Source organism: Drosophila mojavensis, unplaced genomic scaffold (genome assembly GCF_018153725.1).
Source record: "Drosophila mojavensis isolate 15081-1352.22 unplaced genomic scaffold, ASM1815372v1 contig_36, whole genome shotgun sequence".
Classification (NCBI taxonomy): domain Eukaryota; kingdom Metazoa; phylum Arthropoda; class Insecta; order Diptera; family Drosophilidae; genus Drosophila; species Drosophila mojavensis.
Window position 1 is genome coordinate 23,600,531 of NW_025318858.1, and position 15,796 is coordinate 23,616,326.

Consider the following 15,796-nt stretch of genomic DNA (forward strand, 5'->3'; position numbering starts at 1 on the left):
TAAAGACCAATTAAATTTCTCTGGTTTATCCACTACAAATACTATTCTTGATAATGAATTGACTTTTATTATTCTACATCAACACATTGATGGGATTGTATTTTTATTAGTTATAAAGTAAAGTTTATAAAAAATTGGTATCTTTTGTCATATGTTAAGTATTTTATATCTCCATGCGCTGTGACTAGCGTCCCTCAACTGTAAAAATAAACATTAGAACTGGTTAAATCAAAAACCAAAATTTGAAATCGTTGAAGAACTTACTATATGTAGATAGGTCAATTTCTTCGGGCAGTTCACTAATGTTGACATCGAAACGATCCTGTACTTCGTTAAGTATCTTGGCATCGTTCTCATCGGAGACAAAGGTAATGGCCAGGCCCTTGGTACCAAATCGCCCAGCACGAGCCACACGATGCAAATAGGTGTCCGAATCCTCGGGCATGTCATAGTTAAATACAATATTAACACGCTCAATATCCATGCCACGGCCAAAAAGATTGGTAGCCACCAGGATGCGCTTCTGGAAGTCTTTGAATTGCTGATACCGATTCAAACGCTCATCCTGATTCATGCCGCGATGAATGCCAATGGCCGGGAAGTTTTGTTCGGTCAAAAGCTGAGCCAGGGCCACACAACGTTGCACGGACTTGACAAAGATAACGACCTGAAGAGCAAATAAAACCAAATTAGTATATCTCATGTAGCAGTTATAGATTGCGGGGACAGGGTGCAATGATATTACTTGATTGAACTCGAGCACATCGAGCAGTTCGAACAGCTTCTTGTTCTTCTCGTTCTCCTTCAGATTGACATAGTGCTGCTGCAAGCCGTGCAGCGTCAGCTTCGCCTCATCGTCAACGTAGACTTCCATGGGCTAATAAAATGAAATGGGTGTTGTTTGCATTTTAAGAGGAAAACAATTATGATTGACAAATACGAATTGCAACTTAAGAGCTAAGGTACGCCTACAAATTCTACATACGGCCACGCTAAAAACCATCATCATCAACTAGAGTATGTATGTACGGGTATTTAAATGTTGTTGTTGTTCTTTGCTGCGGCCACGGCTGCGCATCTGTAGCGTCTATCATCACCTCAAAATGTTGTGCGACAGGATAGCTAGCGCTCCATGTGGGCATCAGTCGTATCAGCAGATGAATCGGACACATTATCCGTTTTGACTTTTTGATTTGACAGTGGTAGTTTTTTTTTTTTTTTTTTTAAATTTGTATACGATTTTGATATGTTGGTTGCATTGCGATTTTAAATATGCGTGCTTTTTATTATATTTTGATAAGGTTTGACATTGGCGTTTGAAGTTCCGCGTTTAACCATTTAAAAAATGGGTTTCTGGCAGTTATGGGCAAAATTTCGGCATCTTTTATACGCATTTAGCGCGTTTTCGATTGAAGTTAACGCGTTTAACCATTTAGAAAATGATTTTAGATAGTTATGGATAAGGATTTATCAGGCTGTTATACGCTTGTAGCGCGTACTCGTTTTCAATTTATGCGATTAACCATTTAGAAAATGGTGTTTAGTAATTATGATCAAGATATCGGTAACATTGAATCAATTCAGGATTCTCGTTTACAATTAACGCGTTTAAACCAATTGCAATAGGTTTGTCTGGCTTTTATGAGGCAAAGAGTGTGACAATTGTTTTTGGTAGTTTTTAGGTTGATTTGAATGGCGTGCGTAATTTCGCAATATATTATAGCTAGTGGTCGTAATAGTAGTAGTAGTAGTACGACGTAGATATTTACATCTTGCATAAACTTTTTGCAAACGGGACGAATCTCTTTGCTCAAAGTGGCGGAAAACATCATAACTTGTTTGCCGTGTGGTGTGCTCCGGAAAATCTCCTGCACATCACGACGCATATCTGTTAGAAGCAAATATAACCGAGTGTTAGCAATATAGGGATATATTTTATATATTTTTTAATAATTACCCAGTTGCTCTAACATCTTGTCGCACTCGTCCAGAACAAAGTGTTTCAAGTGTTTCAGGTTCAACTTCTTATTACGAATGAGTGCCAAAATGCGACCTGGTGTACCAACAACAATATGGGGTGTGCCATTCTTCAGAGTCTCCTCATCCTTTTGAATCGCTAGACCGCCAAAGAATACAGCAACCTATCGAAAAACAAACTAAACTGAAACAAGTCTCACGAATAAATTATGGCATAATCTAACTTACCTTAACTGTGGGCATATATTTGGAGAAACGTTCGTACTCCTTGCTTATTTGGAATGCCAACTCGCGTGTGTGACACATGACCAAAACATGGCAGGTGTTGTTATCAGACGGTTCCAGCTGCTGTAATGTAGCAAGCACGAAAACTGCCGTCTTGCCCATACCGGACTTAGCCTGGCATAGGATATCCATGCCAAGCACCGCTTGCGGTATACACTCATGCTGAACTGCAAATGTAATAGAATCATGAACAACTGTTCATACGCACAACTGTACGATTTATGTACCTTCTGATGGATGCTCAAAACCACAATCAACAATTGCACGCAAAATCTCGGGCTTTAGCAAGAAGTCACGAAAACCGGAGCTGTGAATGGATACATAAGTACCCTTAACATCTTTCTTTGGAGCCTCCTGGTTCTCAACAGCAGTGGTCTCGTTCTGCTCCTCATCCTCGTAATCGAGAAGATCGTCATTATCAGCCATTTTTCTGCTTTTTTCTTAACTCTGTGCGTATATGCCTAGCAAGAATTGTTTTACGATTCTGTAAGAAAAAATGGCTCTTGTAAATGAAATACTTTTGTATGTGTCGTTGTAAATGCCGCGTTTTTGTATGCCAAACCGGCATATGCTCTCCGCCATCTTGTTTTTCAGTATACTGAATCACACAGCGAAGGCTTGCAACATTTTGCGAAATATATTTAGCCTGAAGTTTGCTTTTCTTGTGCACATTGACCATAATGTCTTACCTTTGTACGTTTTTTTTACTTATTTATTCTTTTTTTTTTTTGGCAAAAGTAATAAATACTCCTTAGCTAGATTGAAAAAGTTGTACTGACATTGAACGTGACGTCGATAATGTAAAGAACAGTTTTTGCTATTGTTATCGATATAGCTTTTCGATAGAAGTGACAATCACATATTCGATATATCAACATATATCATAGTTTCAGAAGAATGTAGTACAATTTAAATCAACAACTAAAAAATATATTTTTGAAGATTACAATTGTATTGGATTTGCAAATGACGACTTAAACAATACTACGGCTTGAATTACAATCAGAGTTGCATTGAGTATTCACGATAGCTACAATTGATGCAATAAAATATCGATAGTGCCAGCGTCAGTCTACTCACCAGAAATTTCACGTCGGCCGCGTTTTCTAAGAGCGAATACAATTTTTTTGCCTTACACTTGTGCATCGCTTAAATAAATTACAATAACCACGTAAGTCTACTTATTGTTTAAAGTGTGCAAACTACTTATTGTTTAAATACGCAAACACATCAAGTGAAAAGTGCAATTTAGTCTCAATGCTTCAGATTCCCTCCCAAAGTTTCCATTGCGCTTGCCCCCCTGCAGCTGCAGCCAAATGCCGCTGTAAAAGGGCAAATTGTGAATTAAAAACGCCATATTGTGCAATTCCATGCTATTAATTGTATGTGCGGCAGCTAAAAGCATTTTTGGATTGAGTGCTTGTGTTTGTATTTAACATATATAACGGGCCTTTCGCCGCCGCACCCGCGTATTTTTACCCCACGCCCATAAACAAAACGCCGCAAAAGTCACTCAATTGTTTTTTTTTCCGTTCGTTCGCTTTAGTACAGTCGCTTGAGTGAATTTTTGTGTTACGCTCAAAGAGCGATGAGAGCAGAGAAACTCGTTTCGTTTTCATTGCGCTCTTTATACACTCGTGTTTGAAGAGTTTTTATATTTCTTTTGATATTTCTGTTTCTGTTTCTGTTTGGAATTTTATCAGCCTAAAGCAAGCGATTGCGCGCAAAAATATTTCGAGTTATAAGCATAAGCATAATAAGGTCAGTTTAAAGTCTGCTTTAGAATTCAATTTATTTGCATATTTTTTATGAATATATATCGTCAGTAGCAAGTGAACGTTAACAATGTCGTCTAAAACTCGACGCGCTGGCACCGCGACGCCGCAGCCCGGCAGCACCTCGACCCCTCGGCCGCCGTCATCTGGGCCACAGCAACAGACATCGGCGTCGTCGTCGCAGTCGCAATCGCAGCAGCAGCAGCAGGCGACCAGCCCCACACGCCATTCGCGCCTGGTGGAAAAGGTCGAGCTGCAGAATTTGAACGATCGTCTGGCCTGCTATATTGATCGCGTTCGCAACTTGGAGACGGAGAACGCACGTCTTACGATTGAGGTGCAGACCACACGTGACACCGTGACCAAAGAGACGACCAACATTAAGAGTATCTATGAGACGGAACTGCTAGAGGCACGTCGTATGCTCGATGAGCTGGCACGAGAACGTGCGCGTTTAGAGATTGATACCAAGAGGCTGTGGGAGGAGAACGAAGAGTTGACTGCCCGTCTAGACAGGAAGACGAAGGAATGCAGCGCTGCTGAGGGTGAGTGCACATCAATCACAATATTCAACCCTCCATTAATTGGCTGAATGTCATTTTAGCTAATGCCCGAATGAACGAGTCGCGTGCCAGTGAGCTGAGTAATAAATATAACCAGGCCAATGCCGATCGTAAGAAAGCCATTGATGACCTGAATGAAGCTCTCAAGGAACTGGATCGTCAACGCAAGCAGCTTGAGGACTCGCGCAAGAATCTGGAACAGGAGACTCTAGCGCGTGTGGATCTGGAGAACAATATTCAAAGTTTGCGTGAAGAGCTGTCGCTTAAAGATCAGGTGCACGTTCAGGAGATTAACGAGTCTCGACGCATACGCCAAACTGAATACAGTGAAATCGATGGCCGTCTCTCGTCCGAGTATGAGGCGAAGTTGCAGCAATCGCTGCAAGAGCTGCGCAACCAGTATGAGGATCAAATGCGCTGCAATCGCGATGATATCGAGGCCTTGTATGAAGCTAAGATACGTTCATTACAAGAAGCGGCGGCTCGCACGCACAGCTCAACGCACAAGTCAATTGAGGAGCTGCGCAATTCACGCATTCGTATCGATGGACTCAATGCCAAGCTCAACGATATGGAGGCGGCTAATGCCATGTTGAACACGCGCATACGGGAGCTGGAACAGCAGCTGGACCATGAGCGCGAACGCCATGCAAATGACATTGCAATGTACGATAAGGAACTGAATCGCTTACGCGAGGAGATGGCACAACAATTGCAGGAGTATCAGGATTTAATGGACATCAAGGTAGATATATATACAATTCAGTCAACTCTCTCAACTAATAACTATTTTGCTTTATTCTAGGTTTCTTTGGACTTGGAAATCGCCGCCTACGACAAGTTGCTCGTGGGTGAGGAGGCGCGTTTGAATATAACGCCCGCGAATTCGGCTACGGTGCAATCGTTCAGTCAATCGTTGCGTAGTTCTCGTGCCACGCCCTCTCGGCGCACACCGTCGGGCGGTTTGAAGCGCAAACGTGCCGCTGTTGAGGAGTCTGAGGATCATAGCGTATCCGATTTTTATGTGTCGGCTAGTGCTAAGGGCAATGTGGAAATCAAAGAGATCGACGCCGATGGCAAATACGTTAAGCTGTACAACAAGGGCACCGAAGAGGTCTCCATTGGCGGCTGGCAGCTGCAGCGGTCGCTTAACGATAATGGACCAGTGACAACCTATAAGTTCCATCGTTCCGTGAAAATCGAACCAAATGGCACAGTGACCGTTTGGTCGTCGGATTCGCGGGCCACACACGAGCCGCCATCGAACATAGTGATGAAGCAACAAAAGTGGATGACTGGCGATAATACGAAGATGGCGCTGTTGAATAGCGAAGGCGAAACGGTTGCCAATATGGAACGCAACAAGCGTATTGTCTCCACACATGTGTCATCCTCGCGCCTCAGTCGCCGTCGCAGCATCAGCGCCGTTGATGGCAACGAGCAGCTGTACCATCAGCAGGGCGATCCCCTGCAGACGAACGAGAAGTGCGCGATTATGTAATAGACAGCCAAGCATAAAGATAATAATATATTCACACATATGCAGACACAGACAGACAAGCACACACAAACAAACAAACCAACAAACAAACAGAAACAGACAAAAACAAAAAACAGACGGAATTATATATTATCAGCTAAGTTATTAATTTTTCTGTGGCTACCCCAAGTAAAGAGAGGGAAGAAAAAGGCGAACGAAACCAGAGCCAAGCAGCACCACTAATAATTTATTCAATTGTAAAACTTGCTAGCAACAGCAGTTCCATTTCAATTTAAATGTCTACGATTCTTCCACATGTTCAATATATTATTTAGTTTCTGTGCTTTTCCACCACCATATTCATTCTTTCCCTCAACGATTACTAATCCCCTTTGTGTTTATCTGAATGACAAATATTTAATTTACGTTACATGTTTCGGAAAGAAAAAAAAAACAAATTCCAACCAACCCCACCCCACCTTCGTACAATCTTAATTTTAAACAATAAGCATAATTTTTGTAAACTTTATTTGGTATATTTTAAATTCGGTTTTCTGTATGCCACATAGAATTTACAAAGAAAAAAATCAAGAAATTTTCAATTCTTATCATTTTTGTATTTGTGCATTCAAGTGCTTTGCGAATGCTGAGTTGACAGCATTTCCGATGCATTTGTATGAGCCACGGCTCCAGCATATAAATATAAATAAATATACATACATATAAATATATATATAGTTTTATAAGCAGAATTAAAAACAAACAAAAACGACAAGCTCATGTTAAAAGTAATTCAACGAAATATCAATAAAAATCGGTAAAACTACAAACTGTAACTACAAATTTGAGCTTCCCTTTTCCCTTTCTCCTCAGTACACACATGCACATGCATATGCATATATGTATGTGTATCTTATGTTAAGCAATTTTTTGTATTGAGAAATATTCTAAAAAATTTAAGAAAAGAAGAAAAAAGAACGCAAAAATAGCTGTGTGAGAAAAGAGCCTAGCAATATATTTTTAAAACGAGTTGGAATTTGATTGGTGCGCTCTCCCATAGGTGCTCAATAGAATGTTTTTTTTTATCATAGATTTTCGGCTGAACCGGTTTTTCCTGCAACAAGAAAAAGCAGCTCAACGTGGGTGTGTCCATGTCAAACTACAACATATTCTAAAGCAAAGAAATTAAAAGAAAACTAAAATTTAAATTTTAAACTTAAGACTACATGTAACTGCTAAATAAATAATTATGTTTCATAAAATAGTGTTTTGTACTCATAACGAATAATTTCAAGCTGCTGCTGAAAACTGATGGCCCTGTTGTAGGATATATTTTCTAATATTTCTCTGCTGAGTTATTTTCTAATATTTCTCGCCGCTTATTCTATGTTGAGTTATTTTTAGGCATTTGTATGTATGCATGGCATCGTAAAACACACTCAATTATGTGAACAGTCTGGCAACACCAGTATGTTAAGCCACTCAAAATGAACAACTCTCCCGCTCACAAATTTACACTCACTTTGACAGCAGCAAGTTCATTCAACTGTTGTTGCTGCGTATTAAACGCTATCGTTTTGGAGTATTTTTGTCTCTTTTCTTTTAGTTGGCAATTGCTGTTGCTGCTAAAGTGACGCTGCAGTTGATAGCCGCGGATCACTGCGTTGCACCCCTTGGAGTTTTTTTTTTTTAACGTGATAACGCCTTTTGCAAATTGTATCTCAAGGTTATGTTGTTTGAATTGCAGCTAACCGTATTCTCTTTAACACTAAGAGCGCGTTCCACACAATATGTGTATTGTATATAAATTGACAGCCAAATTGAAGCGGCGCTCACAGCTTGTTTGCCAGTCTCGTCGGCGATTCGTACACTCCACATCCGACCAGAGCTGAGCGCTATCGTTGCGATTGCTAGTGTGTGACTTTATTATTTATTGTTTAATACGACGTTAAGTTTTTGTTTCAAAAAGTTATTTACGGTAACACAGTGCAGGTGAACGGAGGTGAGCTGCTTGTCGACCCTCAAGTGTCCCCATTGGAATTCAAGTGCGAATGTCTCTGTCTCACTCGCTCTTTAGAAATTAAGAACGAAAGTGTTTGACTACTGTGAGCGCTCGATAAGTTGAACTATTGCTTGAGGGCGTAATTAATTTTTTCATTGATCTGTGCTTAAATAAAAGTAGCTTGCAGTGAAACGTAACGATAAAGAGAAACTTTGTTTGTCAAAAGTTAACGTAAATGTGTATAGTTCATAAATTACGTCAGCTGTAGCACGAAATCATTTAATTTCAAGTGTAAAACAAATAAATATATATCTATATACGAGATTATAATTTAATAATGACTATTCATCTTGTTGAATGCACACTGTAATTTTTAATCTATGGGTACCATATTAAGTACTTGCCTATTATTAATATGTAGGCTAGATCTACTCAGTCCTTATCAATATATTTTATAATGCCCCACACAAACCATAAGTTTACTTAGTGCACACTTCACATTTTCAGTACTAAATATTAAGAATGCGCTTAATTATCTTGGAGACGAGCAAATCGGTGGGTAGTTGGGCGGCCAAATATGTGGCTAAGCGGATCAACGACTTCAATCCGGGACCCGATAAGTAAGTGGAGAAGTTTTATCAACAGACTCTTATTATCATATTTTTCTTTCTTTCTTTACCTCTCCCTCTTTAGATACTTTGTTTTGGGCTTGCCCACAGGTAGCACCCCATTGGGGATGTACAAAGAACTGATTAACTTCCATAAGCAGGGCAAGGTCTCCTTTCGTTATGTGAAAACCTTCAATATGGATGAGTATGTGGGTGAGTGGCTGCGATTCTCACCTATCATTTACCTGGGTGTATAACTAAAGCCAAAACTACCTTCTAGGCCTGCCGCGTGATCATCCCGAGAGCTATCACTATTTCATGTGGCACAATTTCTTCAAGCACATTGACATTGAGCCGGCGAATGTGCACATTCTGGATGGCAATGCGAAGGATTTGGTCGCCGAGTGCAATTTGTTCGAGCAGCAGATTAAGGAAGCGGGAGGTGTGGAGCTATTCATTGGCGGCATCGGACCCGATGGGCACATTGCCTTCAATGAGCCGGGCTCCTCGTTGGTGTCGCGTACGCGTGTCAAGACCCTGGCGCAGGATACGCTGGAAGCGAATGCCCGTTTCTTTGATAACGACATGAGCAAAGTGCCCAAGCAGGCGTTGACTGTGGGCGTGGGCACGGTCATGGACTCGAAAGAGGTGATGATCCTGATAACGGGCGCCCACAAAGCATTCGCCTTGTACAAGGCCATCGAGGAGGGCGTCAATCACATGTGGACGGTCAGCGCCTTCCAGCAGCATGCGAACACCTTGATGATCTGCGATGAGGATGCCACGCTGGAGCTCCGTGTCAAGACGGTTAAATATTTCAAGGTATGCGCGGCGCATGTGCAATTGTAGTGATAATGGATATGGCGTGTCAAGGTGTTGGTTTTGTTTAGACTCGAGTCAATTGGTGCATATTAACCACGTATTTGCTTTTGCTTTTCCTTAATACCGGGTTTACTTAGTTTTATGACTCCGGAACGTAGATTCCGCTAATGTCTGGTTGGCATTTGTTTTCTCACCATTTCACAGGGCATTCTCAGAGATGCAAATGCAGCCGACTCCCCAGAAGCTTATACAAAGTGTAAAGTATAGTCCACAATGATTGTGCCTTTATGATATTATAATTTGATAATAAATGAACGAATTAAGAGACTGGCGATTACCAAAGCAAATCTGTATACACATGTGTCTAGTATCATTTATTATATGTATAAAGATTGTACTTAATTTAAGTAATCTACTAAAAATGAATTGAAATTTTTATGTTTTTGAAAATAAATTGAAATTAAACTATAAGTATAAAAAATATAAGTATAATAAATGCTTGAGAAAATCTTAATTATTAGTTTAAATGCGAAGAAAGTTTATTAAATAAGAAAGTTTATTTAAATAATATTAGATGACTCAGATTTATCAACTAAATTACTGAGCTAAAATGTAAAGATCTAGAATTTAAAAGTAAATTCTGGGAATATTCAGGAACTTTTGTGTCGCTATATACAGATATTGATGTTGTGTGGAATTATGATAGGATAACTTAAATATAAATATTGAAGACATAAGTATATTTATTATAAAAGTGAGATATTGTTAAGGCTGTATATTGTTGATAATGAATGATAAATGTATCAAAGTTCGGCTCATAGTATTTCTTTCAATATTTTCATAAAAATTTTGAGCTAAAGCTACAGTTTTGTTAGTTTATTTTAAGGAAAGAGAAAAAATTATTGATAATATTAATTAAAAATATAATCGTAGTTAGATTATTAAGTAATTGATCAAAATATTTATTATCGCTATTTATTTCTTTTAGCTTTTGAGAAAATTTGCTAAGAAGTCAAGATCTACTAAATATGTCATTGTTTATAAATGTCAGATACATACTACAGATTTATACAACTAGGAATCACAATTGCGCCATAGACTACATTTGATAAAGAACTGGATTTTTATGTATGTATTTTAAATATTTTAAAATTTCTTTTACAGAGCCTGATGGACGTGCACTCGCAGCTGATAGAACAGCGAAAGACGGAAACCTAACCAAGGAGCAGCTCATTCAACCTGCAATCTATCAACAGAATAACAACAAATCGAATTTGTTTTACGTTTCTAATGCATTTTATTTTTGTTCTATTTACTATTTACGCTACTGCTTATAATAAAAGACATTGTCTATATATTTTTATACAATACTACAAAGAATTTGAAACTCAACTTAACAACAGCTGCGGCCCATAATCTGTTTGTCCGTGTAGACGAACTCCTCGTGATCCTCGATCAGGCGAAACAGCTGCTTGGCATAGTAAATGGAACGCACCGACTCCTCCAGTATGAGCTGATGATTCTGGCCAGCGCGACGCACTTGCTCGTGCAGAAACATGGCCTCCAGGCGCTTGGCACGCTGCGTCAGCTGGCAGGCCTCGCTGCTGCGCATGCGCTGCTGCCCCTCGTTCAGCCGGCGCTGGACCGTGGGCTGATGACGTGCAGCATTCTGGTGGTAGCGGCAGATGTCGCTGATGACTGTCGCGTTCACGTTGTAGATGCCCTCGGTGGCATTGATGACCGTCTGGCATATGGCCGATGTGCCGGTCATCTCACGCTTCACGTTCTCAAGGATCAGCTGCTGGAGTACGATTTGCCGGGCCACCGTCAAGTAGCCGCGTCGTATGTGCCGCCTGCCGATCTTCGAGCGCATCGGCTTGAAGTTGAACACCTGTGTGCCCCACACCTGGCCACGTACGCTGCTCGTCGCCTTGCGCTTGCGCTGCGTCTCGCGGAACAGCTGCCGCTTGACACGCTGGAGGCTGGCATTTCGCCCACTCAAGCGCTCCGGCTGCAGGCACATGTTCACCTGATGCCACAGCTCCTGCTGAGTGCAGACCAACGTGTTGGGCGCCCAGTTCAGCTTGTGCACCAGCCCATTGATGATGTACAACTGGCGGATGCACTCGTTGAGGAAGCTGCGCTTGGTCGGGCTCTGATAGTTGGGATGATTGCTGATTATGTAATGATCCCGCTTATAGACCACACAATACCCACTCTCGCCCTCCAGCATCCCCGAACACTGATACACAATCAGCTGCTGATCCGTGTAGTCAATGGGCGAATTGAAGATGAACAGCTGATTCTCACCACCCACCGGAGTGCGAAACATCATCAATTGTGTCGTCGTCTTGCGGTCCATGGCCAACAGGAGTTGAGAAGCGAATGCTGTGGCTCGCCAATTGTTAAGCACCTTATATATTCAGCAGGTAGAATTGACCTGGCCAATGGGTAATATCCACAGCCAACAAAATCTTGCGTGTCTCAACTTGTTGCTCAGGTATACGCAATAGAGTTTAGGTCAAATAAACTAAGATTTTTGGCAAAGTAAGTTTACAGTCGTTCAGCTCAAGTTCTGGTGGAAATTTACCTTGTGAGCTAGGTTAGGTAGGGTTGGGTTATATAATTTTTATAAACACTGAAGAGTTGTGTCATATTTTGTCAAATTTCAAAAATATGTTATTTAATTGTAAATAGGTAGTTTATATATATTGTAACACCTGCGGTTGAGTTAAGTGGCCTGTTAGAAAAATTATTGAGGTTATGTTGTATAAATTGGTTTTGGTTCGATTATTGGTAAACATTTGCTTTCCTTAAAAGAAATAATAATTTTTGCTAGCACATCTTATTTGAGAAGTTATGTAGTATTATATTTTATTATGAAAATAGATCTGTATTCCACTAGTGTCCGTATTCCATCTCTCGTCTTAGGTGTATGAATATTGAGTAAATTCATAAGAAATATGTCATATACTTAAATCAAAAATTTATAGAGATATGCACGTGCATAACAATATACCCTATTAGCAATAAAATAGGACTGGTCTATAAGAAAGTTAGATTTTCGCATATTTCGGGTATTTTTGGTGGTCAGCGTGCGCTAATCCCTGACCAGGTGTTGCCAAATGTTGTGACCGCAGGCCTAGGTAGCTCGCGTCTATCCATTGTACCTGCCAACGTTTCTAATCCTTTTTGCAGCCCATATCGTATATGGTACAAATAAATATTTGATATAAATCGGGTTTGACAAGTTTGCAGCTGTCAGTGGCATTTGAGCTGGCGAAGCACAAAGATCATCACAGAAGATAGCGAAGATAGCGCAGCATGGGCAACGTACTGGAAACGAAAATGTCCTGCGAGAGGCCGGTGGCTGTGGTCCAACCCATGCCAGCGGAGGACCCGGCGTCTCCCAGGGACGAAGTGGAGGCGTGTCCTAAGGCAAATGTCACCTTGCAGTTGTTTAACTATCGCCAGCAAATGGCGCTCAAGGATCAACAGGTGGTCAAGTGGGCCACATCGAAGCTGTTGCTCACCGAGGAGCTGCTCAAGCAACAGGATCTGCCGCAGCAGCAGCAGCAGGAACAACACCAACACAAGCAGCAGCTTGACATGCCGGACCTGAGCATCGATGAGGACGACGATGCTGCGTGGGCGGAACGCCAATTGGCCATGTTAACGGATGACGAGGATGATGTCGAGAATGTTGAGAACCTGACGCCCATGGACCAGGGATTGGGCATTGAGCTGAACCACCTCATCAAATACAGACTAAAGCTCCGCAACACCATCGTCGAGGTGGCCCAGGAGAAGATGCGCAAGCGTGAGAAGACGAAGCTGAAGCGTTTGAAACGCCGCACTCTCATCTCCTCGAAGAAGCCCAGCAACAAGGACAAGCATCGGCGCTCATATTAGAGAGATAGAGTTAGAGATCCATTATTCTTTGTATATATGTTTGCATAGAGTAGTTAATATTATTATTTTTAGTAATATTTATATATGTATTTATAAGTGCCTCATTAAAAAGAAAACTTGAGCTTTAAAATTAAAGTCAAATGCTTTTTCCTTCCAATTTGTTTTCGACTCTATCCAAAGTCGGACAGCTGCAAAGTTCAATGCGCTGTCCTGTCCCAGGACTCGACCGCGTAACCCTTATTGCATAATTAAAAGCCTCAATTGGCGACCGTCAATACTAATTGGCGATTGGCGATTGGCGGTGGGCTCGTTGCGATGCACTGGACGGTTCGCAGTTTCCACTTTGATGAGATCAAGGACCTTTGATGCCTGATTGACTTACATTTTTATCTGATGGACACAGAGTGCGAGAAAGAAGCAGAGCAGTAGACACAAAGGTGCGCTAAAATTTGCAGGTGGAATGAGGATGGTCATTAGGTAATTTCTAATACAAATTTCTCTTTTCACTTATTACTCACAATGTGAGTTTCATGATTAAATTTTTGTCTTCAGGTAAAATAAATTTAAATTAAATAAATATTTTTAGTTTTATAAAAAATAATAATTAAATAATTATAAATATTAAATTAAATTAAAAGGTAATCTATGCTTTGTTTGCATTAAAAATTCATAGAATATATTGCATAAAAATATTTAAAATATAAAAATAATAATAAATCCAAATTGTTTAAATTTTTTTATATAATGAAAATAAATAATTAAGAAAGTTGTTCAAAAATATTTAAAATACATTTAAAGCATTAAATTATACCAAGAAAAAATTTTTAAGAAAATTAAATTAATAGCAAAATACAGAAAATATAACAAAATAAAGTCTTGATATAAATTTGTAAGTACAATTTTTTAATATGTTAATTAAACTAAATGACTATAAAAAGGAAAGAAATATATAAATATATAAATATAAATATATAAAAATAAATATATAAAGAAAACAAATAAATAAAATAAATAAAACTATAAAATGTTTAAGATTAATTAACTAGTTATTTATCTATAAAATTTAATGATGTATGACGGTTATTTCATATATTAATAAACATATTTATATACACATGTATTCATGTATAATTTCTATAAATCTTTTTAAATTTATGAGCAGTGCAAAGTTTCCGCTAGGCATGCAACCGAAATTAGTTACAGTTCGAGCCATTTATAAATTGGCTTCTGAGCAACAGGAAATGAGAAACCACCACTGCAATTCATGAAGTCGCAGCTCATAAGGGTAGCTTCATAGAAAAGTGAGCTAACGTCTAAATATGAGCAATTAATAAAAATAATAAAAAAGAATTCAATGTGTTTCATCAGAAATTATGAAAAAATTTAATTAAAGCAAAATACTTGGCGCTTCCGCATGCACAACAATTAAAACACACACATACACACATATGAGTGTGTATGTGCTTGTGTGGGTGTGTGGTCCAGTCTAAGCCAGAGAAGTCACCAAACATAGCCACCCTCTGGAATTTGCCAGATCTTTTGTTGTGGTTGTTGTTATACCCTGAACACATAGAAATTAGCGAACTAGGGTAGTATGGACTAGAGAGATATAAAGTAAATTATTATTGTAGGATAGAAATGTATCATGGATGGATACATTATCTTAACTGTTCTCCAGCGACGGTGCTCTAGATGAGATTTTCGTAATGAGTTATTGATTCAATCTGATTGACAATCGATCAAGAGACCTGATAATGCGGGTTATTTTTATTAAAGGATATTAATGTATCATATATACATAGCTATCTTAGTTGTTCTCTAGCTACAGACACAAGCTTGAAACTTTCAGAGCGTCTCATTGACTGAATCTGATTGCTTTTTTGGTCATAGCTCAAGGACTATAAAAACTAGAGACATGAAATCGAAGTATATATGCATTTGAGAAATGTTTCTTTTTTCCTATATCATTCCAAAGCTATGTATAGTATTTGGTCGGTAATACATGTATAAAGCACATCCCACACGAAAAATGTTGGGCTCCTTCGCAAGCATTTCTTAATTTTGGCAGCTTCGGACTCATATCCATGGCAGAGTACTTCCTAGTTCATCAGACCCAACTTGTTGCTATTTTTGCCTTGATAGCTGCCCTGGACGCCACGTAGCCAGTGAGGCATTGTTTTTGGCCTGAATGGCACTCATAACGCGAGGATTGCTGCGAACATGTCACCATTTCATTTGCTGCTCCAAGGAATTCCAAATTGCCAAGGGGCGGGTGGAGGGGCGCGGGCTAGAAGCTGGCTTGCCATTTGGACGACCCGCTCGAGAGCTTGTTATGCAAGTTGAAAGGGAATTTGTGTCAGGCTCTGCACTCG

General features: G+C 39.8%; 5 protein-coding genes across 10 annotated transcripts; 3 read left to right on the forward strand and 2 right to left on the reverse strand.

Moving 5' to 3' along the window:
• Nucleotides 1-44: 44 nt before the first annotated feature.
• LOC6577626 (ATP-dependent RNA helicase WM6) lies at nucleotides 45-3,070 on the reverse strand. The gene is made up of 8 exons (XM_002003541.4): nucleotides 2,952-3,070; nucleotides 2,490-2,746; nucleotides 2,206-2,429; nucleotides 1,958-2,141; nucleotides 1,770-1,888; nucleotides 746-877; nucleotides 265-667; nucleotides 45-198 (listed from the first exon to the last, which is right to left on the reverse strand). Exons 2-8 carry the CDS (start codon nucleotides 2,686-2,688, stop codon nucleotides 185-187), a joined length of 1,275 nt encoding a protein of 424 aa, XP_002003577.1. The 5' UTR covers nucleotides 2,689-2,746; nucleotides 2,952-3,070; the 3' UTR covers nucleotides 45-184.
• A 271-nt stretch (nucleotides 3,071-3,341) lies between these two features.
• On the forward strand, nucleotides 3,342-6,916 carry LOC6577627 (lamin Dm0). 3 transcript variants are annotated; one of them, XM_015165771.3, is made up of 5 exons: nucleotides 3,342-3,433; nucleotides 3,966-4,023; nucleotides 4,092-4,582; nucleotides 4,642-5,345; nucleotides 5,406-6,916. In XM_015165771.3, the coding sequence occupies exons 3-5, from the start codon at nucleotides 4,108-4,110 to the stop codon at nucleotides 6,099-6,101; spliced, it is 1,875 nt and encodes a 624-aa protein (XP_015021257.1). In that variant the 5' UTR covers nucleotides 3,342-3,433; nucleotides 3,966-4,023; nucleotides 4,092-4,107; the 3' UTR covers nucleotides 6,102-6,916. The 3 variants fall into 3 exon arrangements, with proteins under 3 accessions (XP_015021257.1, XP_043864699.1, XP_043864700.1); XM_044008764.1 differs by lacking the exon at nucleotides 3,966-4,023 and having other exon boundaries at nucleotides 4,089-4,582; XM_044008765.1 differs by lacking the exon at nucleotides 3,966-4,023 and having other exon boundaries at nucleotides 3,343-3,433.
• On the forward strand, nucleotides 3,344-10,882 carry LOC6577628 (glucosamine-6-phosphate isomerase). 4 transcript variants are annotated; one of them, XM_002003543.4, is made up of 6 exons: nucleotides 7,689-8,082; nucleotides 8,590-8,702; nucleotides 8,776-8,903; nucleotides 8,971-9,512; nucleotides 9,717-9,768; nucleotides 10,677-10,882. In XM_002003543.4, coding segments are annotated over exons 2-6 (822 nt in total). In that variant the 5' UTR covers nucleotides 7,689-8,082; nucleotides 8,590-8,604; the 3' UTR covers nucleotides 10,679-10,882. The 4 variants fall into 4 exon arrangements, with proteins under 4 accessions (XP_043864701.1, XP_002003579.2, XP_015021258.1 ...); XM_044008766.1 differs by lacking the exons at nucleotides 7,689-8,082; nucleotides 9,717-9,768 and adding an exon at nucleotides 3,344-3,433; XM_015165772.3 differs by lacking the exon at nucleotides 9,717-9,768 and having other exon boundaries at nucleotides 7,690-7,993.
• LOC6577629 lies at nucleotides 10,786-12,118 on the reverse strand. The gene is made up of 2 exons (XM_032728602.2): nucleotides 12,103-12,118; nucleotides 10,786-12,042 (listed from the first exon to the last, which is right to left on the reverse strand). The coding sequence occupies exon 2, from the start codon at nucleotides 11,872-11,874 to the stop codon at nucleotides 10,906-10,908; it is 969 nt and encodes a 322-aa protein (XP_032584493.1). The 5' UTR covers nucleotides 11,875-12,042; nucleotides 12,103-12,118; the 3' UTR covers nucleotides 10,786-10,905.
• A 76-nt stretch (nucleotides 12,119-12,194) lies between these two features.
• Nucleotides 12,195-13,470, forward strand: LOC6577630 (probable serine/threonine-protein kinase kinX). Its single transcript, XM_002003545.4, has one exon. It carries the CDS (start codon nucleotides 12,837-12,839, stop codon nucleotides 13,422-13,424), a length of 588 nt encoding a protein of 195 aa, XP_002003581.1. The 5' UTR covers nucleotides 12,195-12,836; the 3' UTR covers nucleotides 13,425-13,470.
• Nucleotides 13,471-15,796: the final 2,326 nt, after the last annotated feature.

Excerpts from the sequence above, each read along its gene's own strand:
- LOC6577626 (XM_002003541.4), bottom strand. The coding sequence starts at position 2,688 with ATGGCTGATAATGACGATCTTCTCGATTACGAGGATGAGGAGCAGAAC. Across the intron at positions 2,430-2,489 it reads TTTTGAGCATCCATCAGAAG|TTCAGCATGAGTGTATACCG; the intron begins GTACATAAATCG and ends TTACATTTGCAG. Across the intron at positions 668-745 it reads ATGTGCTCGAGTTCAATCAA|GTCGTTATCTTTGTCAAGTC; the intron begins GTAATATCATTG and ends TTTGCTCTTCAG.
- LOC6577627 (XM_015165771.3), top strand. The coding sequence starts at position 4,108 with ATGTCGTCTAAAACTCGACGCGCTGGCACCGCGACGCCGCAGCCCGGC. Across the intron at positions 4,583-4,641 it reads GGAATGCAGCGCTGCTGAGG|CTAATGCCCGAATGAACGAG; the intron begins GTGAGTGCACAT and ends ATGTCATTTTAG. Across the intron at positions 5,346-5,405 it reads AGGATTTAATGGACATCAAG|GTTTCTTTGGACTTGGAAAT; the intron begins GTAGATATATAT and ends GCTTTATTCTAG.
- LOC6577630 (XM_002003545.4), top strand. The coding sequence starts at position 12,837 with ATGGGCAACGTACTGGAAACGAAAATGTCCTGCGAGAGGCCGGTGGCT.
- LOC6577629 (XM_032728602.2), bottom strand. The coding sequence starts at position 11,874 with ATGGACCGCAAGACGACGACACAATTGATGATGTTTCGCACTCCGGTG.
- LOC6577628 (XM_044008766.1), top strand. The coding sequence starts at position 8,605 with ATGCGCTTAATTATCTTGGAGACGAGCAAATCGGTGGGTAGTTGGGCG. Across the intron at positions 8,904-8,970 it reads CAATATGGATGAGTATGTGG|GCCTGCCGCGTGATCATCCC; the intron begins GTGAGTGGCTGC and ends ACTACCTTCTAG. Across the intron at positions 9,513-10,676 it reads AGACGGTTAAATATTTCAAG|AGCCTGATGGACGTGCACTC; the intron begins GTATGCGCGGCG and ends TTTCTTTTACAG.